The 21,700-nt window shown below is 34.8% G+C and overlaps 2 protein-coding genes across 3 annotated transcripts; both read left to right on the plus strand.

Annotated features, from left to right (window-relative positions):
- The first annotated feature begins 6,326 nt into the window (after positions 1-6,326).
- On the plus strand, positions 6,327-13,694 carry LOC125648311 (neo-calmodulin-like). Its single transcript, XM_048875297.2, has 4 exons — positions 6,327-6,538; positions 6,947-7,090; positions 8,428-8,673; positions 13,459-13,694. The coding sequence occupies exons 1-4, from the start codon at positions 6,424-6,426 to the stop codon at positions 13,494-13,496; spliced, it is 543 nt and encodes a 180-aa protein (XP_048731254.2). The 5' UTR covers positions 6,327-6,423; the 3' UTR covers positions 13,497-13,694.
- Positions 13,695-15,299: 1,605 nt separating this feature from the next.
- Positions 15,300-20,694, plus strand: LOC125647258 (calmodulin-like). 2 transcript variants are annotated; one of them, XM_056140101.1, is made up of 5 exons: positions 15,300-15,396; positions 17,518-17,585; positions 17,738-17,881; positions 18,162-18,404; positions 20,585-20,694. In XM_056140101.1, the coding sequence occupies exons 2-5, from the start codon at positions 17,564-17,566 to the stop codon at positions 20,620-20,622; spliced, it is 447 nt and encodes a 148-aa protein (XP_055996076.1). In that variant the 5' UTR covers positions 15,300-15,396; positions 17,518-17,563; the 3' UTR covers positions 20,623-20,694. The 2 variants fall into 2 exon arrangements, with proteins under 2 accessions (XP_055996076.1, XP_048729905.2); XM_048873948.2 differs by lacking the exon at positions 15,300-15,396 and having other exon boundaries at positions 16,864-17,585.
- Positions 20,695-21,700: the final 1,006 nt, after the last annotated feature.

Raw genomic sequence — 21,700 nt, forward strand, 5'->3', positions numbered from 1 at the left:
ACCAAACTGAACCGAATTACCAATGCGTGAAATACTAGTGGAGTGCATTCTCTATGAAATGCATGCAAGGTGCAGTTAAGTGGTTAGGGTAATTCTAAGGCACTCACCGTGTGTAGTATGGAGAAGCAGGACTCTGAGATGGAGAACTCCGTCTCTGGTCAGAATCCGCGTCACAACTGCATTCACTGGACACTGAGATGACCAGTACTCGCATATTGATCACAGTATTAAACACACACAGGTAATTTATATCCTTTATTGAACCCACGCCCATTATGTGTAGGTGGAAAATATAGTAAGAAAAAAGAAATCATTTTATTAAAAAGATATAAAACCTACATGTACTTCAAATGCAGTTTGGAGTTCTTGAACTGTTGGGAGGTAGGTGTCTGGGGCACTATATTCTTCAGTGAAGGCGTTAGTGTATTATCTCACTACTGAGATTATCAGGGGATTGTGGAAGTAAAAATGTGAGTAAATTTTATTTAAAGTCGGTATTATAGTAGTAGTAGTATTTTATTTCTTTATAGTGACGTGTATATTCACAAACATGTTAACAGGCGGTTTAAAAAGAAATCAAACACCCAGCCCATATGCCACTTTAAACACAAACATTAAATGCAGTACATAAAGAATAAAGAAGCACAGCGTTAAGAAATAAAGGGAAAAAACATGAAAACATACATACATGTTGTAAGTAAATACATGTACCTGCAGTTCATCAATGTGTTTTATGAGATAATGGGAAAAGTATAAAACTATATGTATGTAGACATTGGTACATATACACATAATTTACATTCTGAATATTTTAAAATAACAGACTGTCTACTCATTAATGAAGAATACAAATACTTGCAACCTGGCGAGGATAATTTGAAATTAGCATGCATAATAATACATCCATATCTGACCTTACTAACATTTGGTTAAATCCAGTATTTTCAAAAAGTTTTGATCGATACTCGTAGTACAGAGGACAGTGCAATAGAAAATGAATTTCGTCTTCTACACTATTTTCGGAACAAAGGGGACAAATTCGTTCTTTAACATATTCTCCATGATATCTACCAGTCTCTATTCGCAATGGTAAATATTTAGGCATATCCAGAACTACACAATTTTCCATACCAAAAGTAGATACAACGTACTATAATTAACAAATCGGCACAAGATCTGAAGAGGTTTTTTTTTTAACCGACCATCACTTAAAACTACATGTATCTCAAAAGACACATAGCATCCATAATATGTATTTACAAGCATGTCACAGATTAACAAAAGAAAAACATTTCCTACAAGAATATACAGATAAGAAGGCATGAGATAGTAGAGGAAGATTAAAACGCAATACAAGTAAAAGTGGATGTTTCATAAAAAGCAACAAATTCAAGCAAACACGCAACATAGAATATCTTTCAAATAACAAAGCACTATCCTAAACTGGAGGTTAGATATATAGTATTAGATATAATTAAATATAATTTAAAATTTATCATGATTTTTATCTCCGCAAGGCAGGTAAATAATAAATTCTAACTAGCCATGCAAACAAGAAAGTTAGTAATAAGAACTGGACAATGTATGTGTTTCTCGGCGGTCCCCCCCCCCCCCCCCCCCCCCTTCTATTCTTGTAAGGTTACAGTGTGTACTGTGATCCTGGCTGACAATGGTTTACTGTATGCTACATGTAGTTATGACAGAAAGTGATGTAGACCATGCTGAAGCTGAGATAGTAGACATTGGTGAAGAAAAATTAGGAAATAGATAACCTAAAAAAAAAAACATACCGCAAGCTTTACAGTAGAGACTGTCAGCTAAGTGATCACGATTAAATAAAATAGGTTGTGGTGTCTTTATTTTAGGTGTATGCCATTTTTAGGATCTCCTGGGTCACTCAGGTGAACTATTGCTATTGGTCGCCATCCGTTGTCGTCCATCTTACATCAACAATCGAACATTTTCAACTTTTAGATAACTACCCTTCCAATTCTTTTCAAAAGTATGAGGCATCTTTGGGGGGGGGGGGGGGGGGGGGGCCAGAAATTGTAAATTTCAGAACTCCTGCATCCCTGGGGGCGATGCGAAATATACCAAATATTTACCAATTTTCGAAAATTTTCTGTACAACCGCACATCTGTACAAAAAAATTCATGATCTCAGGGGTAGATGTTCTGACTCCAGGGCGGGGCCAAAGGCATATAGTGTTTATGTGTATGTAAGGGGGATGACTATAAATGATTGAATGACTAATGATGATCGATAATATTGAAGATCGCTAATGATGAGGACCGCTGATAATTAGAACCGCTAATAATGAAGATCGCTAATAATGAGAACCCCTAATAATGAAGATCATCAATAATGAGAACCGCTATTAATGAGGATCGCTAAAAATGTGAACCGCTAATAATAAAGATCGCTAAAAATGGGAACCGCTAATGAGAACTGCTAATAATGAGAACCGCTAATTATTAGAACCACTAATGATGAGAACCGCTAATAATGAGAACCGATAATGATGAAGATCGCTAATAATGAGAACCGCTAGTACTTAGAACCACTAATGATGAAGATCGCTAATAATAAAAACCGCTAATACTGAATATCGTCAATAATGAGAACCGCTGATAATGAGGATCTCTTATGATGAGAACTGCTAAGAATGAACCCCTCTTTACCATTCGAGAAGAATTATCCAGCAAAAACAAAACACACATACACACAATCAATCAATCAATACCAAGTTCAAACTGCCAGGTCAAGCGGAGGTGGTTGTGATTTTATATTGTTTAACGTCCCTCTCGAGAATTTTCACTCATATGGAGACGTCACCATTGCCGGGGAAGGGCCGCAAAATTTAGGCATATGCTCGGCGCTTATGGCCTTTGAGCAGGGGGGGATCTTTATCGTGCCACACCTACTGTGACACGGGGCCTCGGTTTTTGCAGTCTCATCCAAAGGAAGGCCCTATGTAGTCTCCTCATACGACAAGCAAGGAGTATTGAGGACCTATTCTAACTCAGATCCTCACGAGGATCTAGCGGAGGTGTTACTACACCAATCATCAAAGGTTGTGGTGGTATGATGAATAAATATTTTGGAATGTACATGTATATTAAGAAAAACCAAGTATTGGGACTATGGATAGTTTTATTGAACATAGATGTTAGCGGCAAACTAACAACTGAACTTTGACAAACGGGATGACCAGCTTCTCCATCGTCAGCTTCCCATATCTTTGTAGGAATATTCCATTATCACTTGCATATGGTGTTTATGTCTCTCAACTAATTCGATACGCAATATGGTCTGCGTATGATCATTTTTTAAATCGAGGCAGTCTACTGACAAATAAGTTGATGTTACAGGGGTTTCAACAGTCTCGTTTAAAGTCAGCATTTCGCAAATTCTATGGTCGCTATAATGATCTAATTTACAATCTGTCATTAGGTCGAATGCTGTCTGTTGTGTTAAATACGTTAGGTCGTTCTCCAATGCCTTATCAAGATATAGGGCTCACAGCGGGTGTGACCGGTCAACAGGGGAATTTTACTCCTAGATACCTGATCCCACCTTTGGTGTGTACAGGGATCCGTGTTTGCTCTGCTCTTAATTTTGCAACTTTCAAAGGATTTACTGTTCGTTACATTAACCTCTCTTGGTTGAGTCAACACCGAAGCATTTTAGCAGTACTGTCAAACTGACTACATGCGTCGTTGACAACAGAGCCCAATTTACATCTGACAAACCATAATTCATATTTATCAGCAGGTTAGGCAAAGTCAAATGTCGCTACAAAGTTGTGTTGCAACATCAATATTCGTACTGGAGATACGTCAATCGATGGAGAACTTATTGTTGCAGATATACTAGCAAACAGAGATGGTGTCTTACTTTTGGAATCCCTGAAATCAAACAAACATTCATGTATTATAATTATACACAGGGCTTCATAAATTTTAAAAGTTGCCAATTTTCAAAGCAGGAAAATTTTGTTGCTTTTGACTTGTTCAAGAAACTCAAAATTTTTGTTTTCGAATTGAAATTGTGACAATGTATAAAGTTACTTTAATACGGAGAGCGTCCACAAGAAAACACCTCCATATGTTTGAGGAGCTGTACAGGCATATTGAAAATATAATACGAAGGAAGATTACTCAACCATGTAAGCCAAGACCATGGGTTTGTTAATTTTACAAAACTGGGATTTCTCATTTATGTGTCGACTGCAGACATCGAATTGGAGGAACAGTGAAGAATGCATACCCCATCCAGGAGTTATTCAATCAGAGACCAGAGCAAATTGTCACTAAATCCTTGATCGTCTTGCTGGTTATTGACAAGTGAGAATGGATGCCAAGGTAGGGCAAGGTCATGTGAAGAATTCATTGCACTGCAGGGAAGGAGACCGTTCTTTGAAAGTTAGTGCGATTCCTTTTGGGGTATGAAATTCACATTCTCAATTTATTCGATACGCAAGAGATTATTCTGCGTGTGATCAGTTTTTAAATCGAGGCAGATTACTGACAAACAAATTAATGTTACAAGGGTTTCAACAGTTTCGTGTAAAGTCAGTATTTCGCACATTCTATGGTCATTATAATGATCTACTCTGCCAATACAACCTATCATTGGGTCAAATGCTGTCTGACGTGCTTTATACTGATTGTTAGTCCGTTCTTGGCACACTGCTTTTGAAGTCCTACGGATTACTCAGTTTACCTGATTAATACGTAGGGCTCACGGCGGATGTGGCCGGACGACAGGTTGTGTTTACTCCTCCTAGGCACCTGATCCCACCTCTGGTATGTCCAGCGGTTCATGTTTGCCCAACTCTCTATTTTGTAATGCTTATAGGAGTTATGAGATTTATCACTGTTCGTTATCCTCACCTTTCACGCTACATTATCAGGACTCCCGGGGATAGTTTTGCAGACTTGCTTGTTTCATTTAGAGGTAGTCGATACTGTTAAGTAACTTTGGACATGATTAAAAGCTTGCGGGCGCTAATTTTGTTGAATTATTGCAGGATGGATTACTTCCTCGCACATTTACATGTAGATTCTGAAGATGGCATTACATCACTACAGGTCAGATTTAGATAGAATTGACATGTTACTAACCTAATACAATGTATATTATCTGGAAGGTTAGAGCGTTCGCTTCATGGTCGAGAGGTCGTGGGTACAAACCCCTCTCGTGCCTTAGCTGCATCAAACCCAAGACGTAAAAATAGGTTCATCTTTGTCCAAGCACTTGGTATTTAGAAGTGAGTGGCACGTGTTTGGATTCGATATCTGAAAATTGGAGGTCATTGGTATGATGAAGAACCTTCCCTTCTGAATCCCTGAGCGTCATGCATAGGTCTGAATTTGTTATGATTCATATACATGGACTGTATGCAGCTGGTACCGTCGTAATATGGATAGAATATAATAGAATATGATTTATTTCCAAATTAGGGCCCTCTCGGGCATACAGCATACATGATTGTTAACATTTCAATGTGCAATGACGATAAAAAGAAAAGAACAAAACAAGAGTAAAATATGCACTATTAGTATGAGCAATGTTCATACATGAGACATTTTGAACATGATATGTGTGAATAACGTAAGAAATAAGGAGACAAACTCACTGGGACTAACACCATCGGACTATTTTTAAAAACTTTTATGAGATTGCCATATATATATATATATATATATATATATAAGTAGATAAAGCTTAAATATATATTTCCAAACATTGTTTAAAAATCTACTGACGAGCCCGCAGGGCGAAAGCGCTATAGATAAAAGTTTGAGTATATTGGATTTTATTTTTTTTTTTTACTTTATATATACATGTATATATATATATATATATAGATAGATAGATAGATAGATAGATAGATAGATAGATAGATAGATAGATATATATATATATAAGTAGATAAAGCTAATTAGATAGACAAAACAATATGTAATTAAGACTTGAAAAACAAAAAATTAGATACAACTGACTCGAGCACCTGTCGTGGCTAATCGAGAATCATTTCAATTTCGTTTCACTTGATTCAGTCCAACAAAGCTCTATCATGGCATACTTTGTTAAAGACGGAGAATTTGGGATATCGGATTTACAAGCAGAAGTTTGACATTCAGTCTGGTTAAGTGACCCGCGATGTTAATTGCAATTAAAGAGCCTGAAGTAATCTCGGGGTATTAAGTGAAAGTTTAACACACTTATTGTTGTGCATTTTATAATATAGCGAGATCCTATGCTTTGGTTACTATAAAACGCATATCTTCCACTTGACTTGGTTGTTATCCCTCGTGATCTGGTTTATAATAAGATTACCCAAACTTCGCAGTATATCACTTAATTCATGTCAAGAGAACTCTCTTGATCAAAGTCACTCTGACTGGCCACCAGCCATGGAAGGTCGACAAGATGTCCTGCCCAAGAAGAGAGAGAGGCGAAAAGCATCCGTGATACCGTTCCTGAAGAAGCCGAAGAAACCCAGGGAATTGTCGGAGGAACATTTTGAGGGTAAACGAACTTTTCACATGTACATGTATAATTTTTAGTTGTCAGTTGTTTTTATAGAAAAAAATTAAAAGCCCAAAGTTTCTCTCGTAACCTTATACATAAAGTTTACTAAATTATCATTTACAACTAATGCTATTGAGCATGATAGTAATTTAAATCACAGTCAAGTTTTATGAGATTACTTGATATAATTTTACAACATACGACTCAAAATAGAAAATATTTATGTACTTTGTTCTAAACGCATTCTCTGAATAACATGGATAGATACAGTTGGAATGAGACACTTGTGCTGATGCTTACATAATTTGTGTAGTAAACTTGTTTTTAGACCTCGTTTTATTCCTAGTTGTACTGACGAATTTATTTATAATATCTAGAGATAAAATGTTTGTTTCAATTTAACAGAAATAGTGAATTCGTTTTACATTATCGACACAAACCAGGATGGTCGATTGTCGAGGAAGGAACTAAACGACGCAGCCTTTGTCGTGGGAATGAACCCCACCCCTAAAGAAATACAGGAGTGGTGGTCCAGGGCAGACATGGATGGTCAGTTAGAGAAGTATCAATTTTCCCCATATATATATATATCACGGAAATAGCAATGAACTCTTAAATGAACATAACTGCCCTAAGTGAAGAAATATTTAATATAAAGCACAGAAATTTTCACTTTATTTGGATACCCACTTCCGCCCCTACCCGGAGTTGAACTCACGACCTGCGGAACCAAATCTCCTAGCATCATGTAACCAGTGCGCTAGACCGCTCGACCATCTGGTAATCCAGTAAAACATAGCTAAATGTTTGCACAGATGAAACAAATGAAACTCGACAAATATCAAGTCAATTATATTTCAAAAATCGATTAAAATATAGATCTGTAGGTGGTGGCGTGATTATTCCATTCACAAGATGTTTAAAGTGAATTAAGGAAACCGTTTGCATACGTAAAATTCAACGAAGTACGTATGCATAATTGCCGGTATGCCTCAAAGAGCTAGAAACCTTGGTCGTGTTTTAAGAAAGAACTTCCGACTAAGAACAAAATCTTCCTTTGCAGTTTATTTTATTCTTTACGTCGATTATATAGTGATTTTAATGTGATTGAGATTTCAATTATATAATTTTATATAAGTATAATCATACAAAATTGATAAAGTTGACGAGTTTTTAGAACTATGTAACATTTTAGTCGTTTGTCAAACAAGGCCCTTCAAAAAATAATGATAAAAGATATACCAAAATTGTAACGATTTACAGACCTTTGAAAGAATCCCGCTCCAGATTTGCAATATATATATCCAGTTTAATCCCGTGGAAGGAGTACTGTAAATTCAATAACGTACTATGATAAACTCTTTTTAAAAAGACGGACGCGTGGTTGTCCTTTGTTCTTTGAAGGTACACAGTCAGGGGTAAAGATTCATGCCAGACCTTGATTGACATTTTGTTTTTAAACGTTATTCGTTATATCCAATAAGTTCATCATGTTTTAAAACTACAGGGAATTAAAAGCACTTCGTTGTAAACGCGAATTCATTATAGGCGTGTTCGCTGTAACCGTGTTTTACTGTAGAACATATGTACATTGTATTAATATTTCACTGAAATACTAGGAAAATTTCCAAAAACAGTATCTAACTTCGAAAAAAAAAATTGAGCGATATATCGATTGATATAATATTATATTTAATCAAAGTGTTTTTACAAGTCGGTCAAAAGGTGGGGGTTGATTTAGGCGCTATGTAAAAAACAAACAAACAAAAACCAAAAAAAAAAAACAAAAAAAACAACAACAAAAACCCCTCCATATAAATTCTTATTAGATTTGCAGTCAATGCTACATCAAAGTTTTATGAGCTGTAGTTTGTTTTTGTGTTCAGGAGACGGATTTATATCTCTGGAGGAATACGTCAAAGTAATGTCGACAAACTTTGTGTCTATTGACATTGAGAAGGAACGGATGAAAGCGGCGTTTAGTCTTCTAGACCGAGACAATGATGGGCGGATCACACGGAGTGAGTTTCGGGCTGTTATGATGTACAACAATAACGAAATGACTGAAAAGAAGGTGGACGAACTATTCGATGAGGTGGATTCCAAAAGAAAAGGCTATCTAGATTATGAAGGTATGTGTACACAGAACTGTTAAAAAGAGTTCAGATTTTGAAAATTTATATATACAGTGTATATATAAATTATAATTTTTCAACACATTCTCTGTTACGCACGTAGTAGAGTAGAATACTTTAGATTTGTGAAGTTCAGTTTTTGTGAATTGTTGAGATTTTGAAGATCCTTCGGAATGTACTTTCGCGGATATAGTTTCTGAACACGAATACGTAGTATAAATTGTGCATTTCGTGGTGGTTTGATATTCGTGGCCAAAATGTACCCATGAAAATTGAGCACCAACAAAATCTAATGATTCCACAATATTTGTAAATTCTATGACCAAATACGAAAATAATATTTAGCAAGCTTATTCCTTGCATTCAGTACTAATAGTAACTTTGTAGTTGAACACAAATACTATAGATTTAAAATCAAAGCTATTTCTGACTAAATTACACGATTATGAAAACTATTGCATGTACTTGTATCTCTATGAATTAATTTAAAACTTCCTCACAAAACGACTATGCCAAATTGAAACTGCCCCATCCAGAAACCAATCTGGCAAAGGTTGCTATGATGACTTTGACAGTACATATACATCTAAACTCAATATCAACAATTCTTTAATTTTCAATATATTGACACTGAACCCATATCATTTATCTTGAATTTGCTAAATGGCGTAAAATTCAGAATCATTATTGTAACTGACTAGAGATAAAAACGAATATTCTAATAAAAGGCGATTACACATAAACATGTCGAAAAACGTTTGCATAGTGACCTTGATCTTTCAAATATGATTTGGAAAATCAGTGCTGGTTAAATTAAAATTCATCCTTCTGCATCCAAAATCCATTTTTTGTTGCCATGAGGCGTACCCATGAAATATCGATTTCAAAGGAATTCACTTGACAGAAGCTCACAGATGAACGGTTTTATACTACATGTAAATTCGAATCTGAACCCACCAAGAAGTCACCAGCCAATCTGTACTTCAATGACGAGATAGGTAATGATGTAAAGGTGAAGATAATGAACAGTGATCAATCTCGTAACTCCTATAGATAATACAAAATTACTTCCCACCGAACATACAATGTAGACCCGGACAGTTCTATCTACTACTTAAAATCCATGAAGAAGGTTTGCTAGGTCGCCCCTTGTAAGTGTCATTAAACCGAGTTCATAGATCTATATCTCCGTCTACATGTTGAAGAACTATCAACATATATGAACTTAAAAGACACTACAAAAACTACCTGATTAAAACCACCTCATCCAACCTCATCTTCTACATTGGGTGTTACATCTCTTTATACCAACATTCCACACGATAAAGGTATCTAAACCTATATAGAGATTTGGGAGAACAGCGCTCAAAATGACCCTTCCACCGGATCGTTGTTAAAACTCCTTCAACATGTTTTCAAACTTAATAACTATTCGACGGCGAGTACTACTTGCAAATAAGCTACACATCTATGAAAACTGAGATGGCTTCATCATACACAAATGGTTTCGTTGGAAGACTAAAACGCAACTTACTTAGTCAATCGGCCTTTATGTTTGTCAGCCCACTGAAATCAACCACCTTAAAGGAATAAGAATGGTCATTTATTCAAATACACAATCAAATAAATGACGATAAACAAAGATATATACAGTTGAAATAAATAGACTAGGGGCAATATTATGCCAAAAAGCAGCGGTTCAGTAAAAATTGTTTGACTAGAAAAAGCATATATTTTTACATTATGCACCCGTGTTGAAAATACACTACGGATGACAAAGAAGTAAGTGTCCCTGAGTCATGATAGAAAAAAAAAAACATAATAAAAACACGTACCAATAAATGTAAAACATGTACATGTACTCAAACATCTATAGTACTATTACATCATAAGAAAACTAACCATATTTAATAAAAATATATGTACATGTACCGCAAAAAGACAAGGTGGGGCGTCATCTGCCACCGTAACAAGGTAGCATCAAATTAGTGCCAGGAAAAATTCCTTAAGCTCTCTTGTTACCGCCCCCATCCAACGCATTTAAATTTCTTAGATCCCATCATGGTTGCGATTCAATGATAATAGAAAACGGAAATATTCATTTCTTGTAATCAGTCATCCAACAATTATTTTGTTGAACACCACTCTGATTCCACGCACAGATACTCTAGACTTGATATCAAAATTATGCTGGAGTTCTTCAATGACAACATCTACGTAGTCTTTGGTGATTAGGTCTTCCAAGAGTCTGTTGGAATTCCCATAGACACAAATCGTGCACCTTTATTAGCTGACCTTTTTTTGGGGGGGGGGGGTATTTTTATGAGATAAAATTTATTCAAAAGCTTATGTATGAGAAGAAAAATATCTTACTATGGCCTTCAACTGGACATTTGTATATATCAACGCCGTTTTGTCTACTAGGAAGACTCATTTCATTCATATATCCTTTGATATATCCTAGTAAATTCGAAAAGACATCACAGGGTCTGTCATATCTGCTTCATATTCTATTGAACATGGATGAAAACGGCAAACTAACAGCTCAACTGTATGACAAGCAGGATGACTTTTGCTTCTCCGTCGTCAACTTCCCATATCAACACGTATGTAGCAATATAATCACCTGCACATGGTCTTTATGTCTCTCAAGTCATTCGATATGCGAGAACATGTTTTCTGCATGTGATAATTTTTTTAATCGAGGCAAGGTACTAGCAAATAAGTTGATGTTTCAGGGTTTTAAAGTCAGCATTTCGCGAATTCTATGGTCATCATAATGATCTAATTTGCAACCTGTCATTAGGTCGAATGCTGTCTCTGACGTGTTTCATACCAATCGTTAGGCCTTTCTTTACACCGATTTTGACTACGGATTACTCCATTGACCTGATCAATATACAGAGCTCATGGCAGCTGTGGCAAATTAAAAGGGAATGTTTACTCCCCCCGCAGACATCTTATTCCATTTCTGGTGTGTCAAGGGTCGGTGCTTGCCTTACTCTTAGTAGTGTATTTATGGGATTTTTGAGATTGGTAACTGTTTGTTATCTTTACTTTTTCATTGATGACACTGATCCCACCTCTGGCATATCCAAGGGTCCGTGTTTTCCCAACTCTCTATTTTGTATTGCTTGTAGGAGTTATGAATTTGATCACTATTCGTTATATTCACCTTTCATGAAGTAGACTAACAGCTGAGATAATCTAGAGAACTTGATATAGTTTCGTAACTCGTTCTATGATTCCTTCAAATTCACAGTGGAAATATTTAGTTCCAATAACACATTTTTGAATACAGCATCCACTCTAAGCAACGGTGACATTGAATTCACTCTCCCCACAAGACTCGTGCACTCTCATTTGTACCTGATGCTAACCAGATGCCATCGACCTCATACATTGAAAAAAAGTACCTTAAAAGTCTTGCCACTCAAGTTCGCACCGCATTTGTTCTTCCCTTACAAGGTTCCAAAAATAGAGGAAACTATTGAAAGGCTGCCCCAGTACACTCTGCTGTAAACGAGTTAAGCAGAAAAAACAAATTCTCTGCTGTAAACGAGTTAGGCAGAAAAAAACAGAAACATTCTGCTGTAAACGAGTTAAGCAGAAAAAACAGAAATTCTCTGCTGTAAACGAGTTAGGCAGAAAAAACAGAAACTTTCTGCTGTAAACGAGTTAGGCAGAAAAAACAGAAACTCTCTGCTGTAAACGAGTTAGGCAGAAAGAAAAACCTCTCTGCTGTAAACGAGTTAGGCAGAAAAAACAGAAACTCTCTGCTGTAAACGAGTCAGCCAGAAAAAAAACCCTCTCTGCTGTAAACGAGTTAGGCAGAAAGAAAAACCTCTCTGCTGTAAACGAGTTAGGCAGAAAAAACAGAAACTCTCTGCTGTAAACGAGTTAGCCCGAAAACCCCCCAGAAACTTTCTGCTGTAAACGGGTCAGCCAGAAAAGAACAGAAACTCTCTGCTGCAATACAAAATCAAGGAATCAAGAAAAGATATTTTGTCAAAGTCACACAGCGATATAAAGGATTAACATAATCAAGGGACATCCCCCTGACCTGCCGTTGACCGGGAATCTGGAAATCAGAGCTATCCTTTACCTCAGAAAATCAGTTCAAAGTGATGACCCCTAATTGTTCTCATGAAATTGTTGCTCACTTTGTTATATATTCAATTCAGTAAAACTAAGGACTTAAAAGTTTGATGAAATAAAATAATGAAATAATAAAAAAATCAAATAACATAAAAGATACAATAGCCAAGATTTGCACATTAGAAAAAAGGGGCAGGAAATTAAACATGTTAGACACACCCGATCAGTTGGACGTACTAATTGTAATGTATATCTGTTTATATCTCGTGACATAAGACCTTCATTTTAAAGGACATATATATCCAGAAAACATTTGAATTTCACTTCTCCTCTCGGGGAAGGAACAGTCGCCCCCTATGTTAAATTTCCTAGGCTTGAAAGGGGACTGGGTTAAAGCGGGACGGGTTGAAGTGGGACTGGGTTGAAGCGGGGCTGGGTTGAAGCGGGACCGGGTTGAGAATAGAATAGAGCATCATGCGTAGGTCATAATTTGTGGCAACTCACTAAAAGCTAGTGACGTCTGTATAGGTATGAACAAATCTCAATGAGACGTAAACAACATGACAAAGTACCCATGTTTTTGTTAATCTAACATGACTCTCTATGTTACTTGATTTATTACTACAACAGCTAGATTTTCCCATTAAACACATTACAAGAGAGCTGCATTGGTATCTGTTTCAGATTTCATCGAGAGTCACATTTGTTCTGCGATATTTTAGTAACGTCACCATTTTGTGTTGTGTTCCTGTGACATCAGACTTGTGGGAGCCATTCTACCTCATTCATTTTGCCCAAGAAATTTTACACATCAATAGTAATTGAAAGAGACTCATGAGAATCGGATTTTTATCATTTATTCATATAATCTTCTTTTGTACTGTATGACTGTCTATGAATAAAAATCAGTTTTAAATGTATGTAGAACTTTTAAATTCTGTGATATTTTAGTAACGATTAGAGAAAGAGATCTGACTTTAAAAACAAATTATGGAATCACGTGACAACAGAGTGACACTGGAAAGATTTATCTCGTGACGTTAGGCATAATTTGCCAAGTCAAGTATTATCTTTGGATTTGTGATGAAGTTCGTAAAATCTTATTTCACTTTGTACAATGTATAATTGTTTTAATCACAATTTAATGAAATCGAATTTAGAATTTAATGTAACAATTTGGTTAAACATTCATATCTATGAAAGATATGAGTAAAATCGACAACACAATCCTTTACAAATACACTAGAACTCACAGCCCTATTTCAATTGCAATGGTCTAACGATGCCCTAGAAATCACAATCCGATTTCACTTCCTGTTGTCTAATGACATACTGGAAATTCTACCACGGTTTTTGCAAAGATCAAAGGAATGCCGCGGTCATTATGCTACAATATACCTTTATACATATTAACTGATTATAACCAAGTGACATAGGTTTAAATATTAAATTTATTAAGAACTAAAGGCAATGGCAGATCTGAAATTAACAAATCACACACCACATTACACATGCAACAAAATATACAATTACATAAATTCATATTCGTATTTCCCTTTAAAGAAGTCAAAATATTCCAATGAAATGTACATGATCGACTTTATTACTTTACTTCAAAAAGTAACAAAATTTATAGTCCTTGATAAAAAAAAAAAAAACGGCCATTTCATAGTAGAGAAATATACTGATAAAAAAAATAGTTCAACGTACATAATTATCAATCAGTTAATAATAAACATTTCAAATATATACCTTAAGGTGTGGCACAACGGGCAGCTACATGTATAGGTCTACTCCCTCTAAAACAAATTTCCCGCACTGATGCGAAACTTATTTATAGAAGAAAAAGTGTTTAAACTGGTTTAGCTAGAGTGAGTGAATTCCTACAAACAACCTGGCCAATAGAATGTTGTGAATAGATTTCATTCAATTAATATAGCACAGCTTAGTATTGAAAAATGTAGAAAATTAAATTAGATATAAAGATCACCCTGCCACATGATTATGAGAAAATTGATACACATCTCGTATGCACTTCGAGTTTTGCTAATGCAACAATATAGTCGATGACTGGTAATTCAATTTTACAAACATAAATATCAATCACTAATGTTGTAAAACAAATTCATAAATGATTGAATAACATAAACCAACTGTCTGCATTCCAAGAGCGATACACGTACACGTATAAACATGGCGATACACATACACGTATAAACATGGCGATACACATACACGTATAAACATGGCGATACACGTACACGTATAAACATGGCGATACACATACACGTATAAACATGGCGATACACATACACGTATAAACATGGCGATACACGTACACGTATAAACATGGCGATACACATACACGTATAAACATGGCGATACACGTACACGTATAAACATGGCGATACACATACACGTATAAACATGGCGATGCACAGATAAGTTGTTCTTGAACTGTATTCAAAGCAATTGACATAATCCGTTAACATCAAAATAAATTCTCTAATTTTTTTTCAAAATAGGTTTAGAATACCCCTACCATCTCACCTTTTTCGTCAGCAAAAAACAATGAAGGCCTCTTCAGAAAATGCGATGACGTCACAGTGATCTAATTCGTAGGTACATGTACATTGTATATAGGAATACGATCGGCTGTACATTTCTGAGCCGTAGTAGAATAGAAATAAAGTTCTTGTTTTAATGTATGTTGCAGGAAAACCTCCTTGGTCTCGAAACGTTGTTTGAAATATAAAAGCCTCGGCTAACTATGGCGTGTAAAACGTTGCACTATTATATTAATCTTTTTATTCATATTCGAAAACTTATAATTTATATTCTAAAGCATATCATTCATATTCGAAAAGTTGTTATTCATATTCGATAATTTTATCATTCATATTCATAAACATGTTATTCTTATTCTAAAACATGTTATTCATATTCGAAAACATGTGATTCATATTCAATAAATTGCTATTCATATTCTAAACTTTTCATTCATATTCAAAAACATGTGATTCATATTCGATAATCTTATCATTCATATTCAAAAACATGTGATTCATATTCGATAATCTTATCATTCATATTCAAAAACATGTGATTCATATTCGATAATCTTATCATTCATATTCGATAATTATGTCATTCATATTCGATAATTATGTTATTCATATTCGATAATTATGTTATTTATATTCGACAATCATGTCATTCATATTCGATAATTTTGCTATTCATATTCAAAAGCATGTAATTCATATTCGATAATCATGTCATTCTTATTCGATAGTCATATCATTCTTATTCTATAATTTTTTAATTCTTATTCAATATAATTTGCATTGTGGGTAATATTATCTGTTTGTAAAGTCTCTGCTCATTGGGTACATGTATGTGAAAACGAAAGTAGATTTTGGTGTTACCATATCTGGAACACGTGTACGCAGCACATTCATAGGTAATGAATGTCTATTGATTGATAAACTTTTGGTCAATATTCATCGTATTACACTAACATAAAGAATGTACACTTACCACCAGATATGGTAACACCATAATCTACTTTCGTTTTTCACATACACATGTACCCAATGAGCAGAGACTTTACAAACAGATAATATTACCCACAATGCAAATTATATTGAATAAGAATTAAAAAATTATCGAATAAGAATGACATGACTATCGAATAAGAATGACATGATTATCAAATATGAATTACATGCTTTTGAATATGAATAGCAAAATTATCGAATATGAATGACATGATTGTCGAATATAAATAACATAATTATCGAATATAAATGACATGATTATCGAATATGAATGATAAGATTATCGAATATGAATCACATGTTTTTGAATATGAATGAAAAGTTTAGAATATGAATAACAATTTATTGAATAAGAATGACATGTTTTTGAATATGAATGATAAAATTATCGAATATGAATAACAACTTTTCGAATATGAATGATATGCTTTAGAATATAGATTACAAGTTTTCGAATATGAATAACAAGATTAGTATAATAGTGCAACGTTTTACACGCCATAGCTAACGCCTCGGTTTTATATTTTAAGACAACATTTCGAGACCAAGGTCATCCTGCAACATACATGAAAACGCGATCATTATTTCTTAATCCCAATCCTAGAAATCTAACAACCGATTAGAAATAATAACTCTATGTCAATCCCAGTTATCTAACAAGAGCCTGAAATTCCAATCCAGTAGTCTGACAGCTCACTGTCTATTAAGGATATTATGATTTTCTTTTTTGATTTCTTTTAAATACCCTAACCTTGACGTGGTACACATGACTGTATAGTCTTAGTAATTCAAGTATTCTCCAACTGAATGTGCATTCTACAATCTGCATTAACCATTTCCATCTGTCCCTTCTATGTCACCAAAATTAAAATAATCCTACTTAACGAAAAAAGTACCACTTTCAGGTTAATGCGATACTTGATAACACAAAGATTTAATCTTCCCAGGTAAATACAGAATTTAAAGGTGTCTGATTGTCTTCCAATTAATTGACATGTTTTAGGTAGAATTACCGCTTGCATTGCCAAACTTAATTGTGTTCCGTGGCGCTAAGAACCCCTCTTGACCAGGTGTTTATATGCAATGCACATAACCACACTATACAATCATTAAAAAGAAATTAATCAGTCTGTGTAGTTTGATCTGTAATAAATAACTTATCAAGTTTGATTTGGACTATGAGTAACAAGAAACAGAAAAAACCACCCAGAGCAAATATTCCGGAAGGAATGTCGGAAACAGACTTTTCAGGTAACTAGCAAGCATTTTGTCGTTCTGTGTTCTTTACTGCGTACAGGACAGCAACTTTTAAAGATATAACTTATTGATATATCATATCTATGTACTAAGATTTTTAATTCGCTCTATATAATCACAGATGAGTTTTCATTAATATCCATCAGAAATACTAACATCGTTTGACGTAATCGACATAAATAAAGATGGCAGCATAACGAAGAAGGAAATGAGGCGGGCAGCCAGACTGACCGGGATGAATCCTACTGACAAGGATTTGGACGATTGGTGGGCAGAGGCGGATACTAACGGTAACAAGTATCTACAGACCTTTTCCACAAATAAGACTTTAGAAATAATAAGTCTATCTGAATTTAATATCACCGAGGTAATAATGAATGATATATTTAACGAGATTTTTCTTCAGTATTTGAAATAAATTTATCAACTTAATCACAGCTAATTAACCAGAGAGAGAGAGAGAGAGAGAGAGAGAGAGAGAGAGAGAGAGATTATTGATTATTTTTCATATAGTTAGATTTTTCAACTTTGAATATTAAATTTCAAATAATTCCACAAAACTAATTTCAGGTGATGGGGTAATTAGCTTGCAGGAATACATCAACTTAATGTCGGATAAGTTCGTTTCTGTGGACATTGAACATGAGAGAATGCGAACTGCATTCCAAGTGATAGACAAGAATGGAGACGGGAAAATATCTCTTCAGGAATTCAGAGCAGTGATGCAATTCAAAGACGTGTTCACTAAAGATGAAACGGACCAATTATTTCGGAAAGTCGACTCGGGCGGGAAAGGATACCTTGATTACAATGGTAAAGAATCATTAAGTGTGAGCACATCTATATTTTTAAGTCTGTAGAGTTTGAGAAAGGTGTTGTAAGTTATTGATAGTAATTAGATGTACTAGATTTATCTCACTTGGTTTTCGACAAGTATATTCACTATTTTTCGATTTCATGAAAAAAGTAAGTGTATATTCTAAAAAAAAAAAAAAAACAATTGACAAAATTAAGTAGATTGCTTGTATCATAGAACCAATCAAAGACGATTAAATTTAGTGCCTGCCTACTTCATAATGAAAGTCAACTGGTAAATATTTTGAAAGTAGTTTTCACTAATGGATTTCTATATGTATGTGCTTATTAGTCCATGGACAAGTATGGTTGTGAGAGTAAAATTGTTAGCCTTCTGGTACCTATGTACATGTAGATACATGTACACCACTGCAACTTCAAATCATAAGATATCAACTACAGTACAATTGCAACAGAGAAAACGATATTACGTGTCATACATCCTAATCTATATTCGGAAAGGATATGGATATTGTCTTTATCTGAATATTGTGGACCTATAGTAAAAGTTCTATATATGATAATGGTTCTATTTGCGATCAAAATCGACATTTATGTCAGCCTGCCCAGAAATAAGCCAAACTCATATAAAAGGTAAAAATCATCATTTTTTAAATAAATAAATGACAATTAAAAAGAGTAACGTATATACAAACATATATATCGAAAAATCCAATGCATGAAGTAGCACCCAATATAAAAGTGCAAAGGTAAAGCATCATCATCTCACTGTATATCTCTCAAAATAAGTGAACTATGTACATTCAAAAATGGGTGCTGTAGAAAGTAAAACTATCAATGGCACATTTCCATAGTAAGGGGACTAGACATATCTCATATTTTTCATGGTACTAGTACCTAAGGAAACTAGATATACATATATCTGCATGTAACGTTGAGCGTTCATGCCTGCAACGTTACAAAAAAATGTGTGGGGGGGGGGGGGTCATGCCACCGTAACAAGGTAGACATGTTCGATTAAGCCTTCCATAATCCTTTCCAAAAATGGGTTACCGGTATCTTGTTAACGCCCTACATTTATACTTCAAAATTAAACTCAACATTCTTGCTCCAAAATCGACATTGGTACTTTTTTTTCAAAGTTAAACGTATTTGCATTTTCAGATTGAACAAAAAACTAGAACTGGAATTATTACATCACAAACATGACGTGTTGCCGCTAATTTCGATATTTTGATATAAAATGGCTGTCTTTCACGTACTTTTCCTTCTATAAAACATTGAGCACAGGCTTCGACAACTTGATATTTATATCATAGATCTATCTTTCCAATACACGTATTTCATAAAAAAAAATTGTTCAAAACTGAGCTCTCTGTTTTCTGAAAAATGCACCACTTTAGATGCTTTTTACTCCAAAGTACTGTAAATATCAGAGATAAATTTATTAAATTGGACATGATCTCCTTTCTGAAATGAAAGAAGATTTAATGTTCCATTAAAGGGACATGGACACGGTTGAGCTGAAAATTTTATTTTTCCATTTTTATTGTTTACAGTGCTTAACTAACGTATTTCTAATGGTCAACCAATATTTGAATATCAGTTTTTGAGTTACAAGTGAGATACAGCACTCACAATTCTTTGTTATGTAAACAAGGCTCGTGCCATGTTTTTGTTTACATATAGATTGCTTGATAGAAAATAGCATGTTTAAAACAAAATAAGATGTGCTAAACACTAGAAACTATTAAATTATGATCAGAATTGTAAATTAAAAAATCTGGTTTGAACGAACTTTTACTGGTATATCTAGCTTATATGTAAACAAAAACAGGGCACGAGTTTTGTTTACATAACAAAGAATTGTGAGCTCTGTATCTCCCATGTACCTCAACAACTGACATTCAAATTTTTGCTGACCATTAGAAATACCTTAGTTAAGCATTTTAAACATTAAAAATGGAAAAATGAAATTTTAAAATTTTCAGCTTAAATCGTGTCCATGCCCCTTTAAAGCCTTCTAAGGTCGAGTTTTACGGGGCCCAGACTAGAGTTAAAAAATGTATATTCCTTTACCTTAAAAACTTAGGATTTTCTCTGTTAAACCAAATTATGTACTTATAACACAACATTGCCTTTGATTATATATAATTACAGGTATTTCGTTCTTTCAGATTTCATCAATAACCAGTTGCACGAAGTTGTGTTCTAGAAGATCCATTGAAGCTTGTTCAGTTTGTTAACAATTTCAGTATATGTTTTGCCATTATAATGTCATACATGTTTTGTGGTTATCTATTGGTGCTCTGCCGGACAATTCTCTTGAATTATAAGACCGCCACTGTGGTCTAGAGGTACATGTGTAGAGCGTTCGCCCCGCATGCGGATGGTCGGGGTTCGAATCCCGGCCGCGACAGGTCTAAGTCGTTAAAACAGGTAGTGACAGTACCATCGCCAAACGCTCGACATCAGGTGTGAATGTCACGAGTCCTCGGAGATGAATCCCCACTGCTCAAAGGCCATAAGTGCCGAGCATAGGCCTAAATTTGACACCCTTCACCAGTATTTGTGACGTCTCCATATCAGTGAAAAATTCTCGAGAGAGACGTTAAACAAGATACAATCAATCAACAATCTTGAACTATAGTGACTAGGTAAATCAATGAAAAATAACTTCTTTATTTTGCTTGTAATTTTCTTGTAACTATCTAATATCAAATTTTCGACGCAATATCTGCTCAATTATAAATTCTATCGAAGATTATGCCAGACAATGGAATAAATATGAAGGGGAAGACCTTGACACCTTGTCAGAATGAATAAAAAGTGTAAGTGAACATCAAAAAATCGTATTAGATAAGTGAAAACAAAACTTCGCACCATCAACCCTTGTGTTTAATAGGTAAGAAGTGATGAAAAGATTTGATATGTTACCTAAGGAATATATGCTGGTTCCAGCTGACAAAGCTTGTAACAACATTGCCTTCGTTTCTAAGACCAATTATTGCAACTGGATTTCCGCATTTGATTGCCCATCCTATTTCTTAGTTTCCGTTCAATTTGATCCTAGTTTATTGCACATATAATATACAAAACGTACAAACGCAAGTTCCAACGACTTACGAAATTTTTCAAAATCATGTTTTAGATTTAGCCACTTTTCATACCCTAGTCAGTGGGAGGAAATCATTTGAGTTACGTACCATGCCTATACTGGATTACAAAAACTTCATAAAATCTCAACACACAATGATACAATGCAGGATCCAACACACATCCTATTACGATCC

Source organism: Ostrea edulis, chromosome 6 (assembly GCF_947568905.1).
Source record: "Ostrea edulis chromosome 6, xbOstEdul1.1, whole genome shotgun sequence".
NCBI lineage: Eukaryota > Metazoa > Mollusca > Bivalvia > Ostreida > Ostreidae > Ostrea > Ostrea edulis.

Excerpts from the sequence above, each read along its gene's own strand:
- LOC125648311 (XM_048875297.2), top strand. The coding sequence starts at position 6,424 with ATGGAAGGTCGACAAGATGTCCTGCCCAAGAAGAGAGAGAGGCGAAAA. Across the intron at positions 7,091-8,427 it reads GTCCAGGGCAGACATGGATG|GAGACGGATTTATATCTCTG; the intron begins GTCAGTTAGAGA and ends TTTTGTGTTCAG. Across the intron at positions 8,674-13,458 it reads AGGCTATCTAGATTATGAAG|ATTTCATCGAGAGTCACATT; the intron begins GTATGTGTACAC and ends TATCTGTTTCAG.
- LOC125647258 (XM_048873948.2), top strand. The coding sequence starts at position 17,513 with ATGAGTAACAAGAAACAGAAAAAACCACCCAGAGCAAATATTCCGGAA. Across the intron at positions 17,882-18,161 it reads GGCAGAGGCGGATACTAACG|GTGATGGGGTAATTAGCTTG; the intron begins GTAACAAGTATC and ends AACTAATTTCAG. Across the intron at positions 18,405-20,584 it reads AGGATACCTTGATTACAATG|ATTTCATCAATAACCAGTTG; the intron begins GTAAAGAATCAT and ends TCGTTCTTTCAG.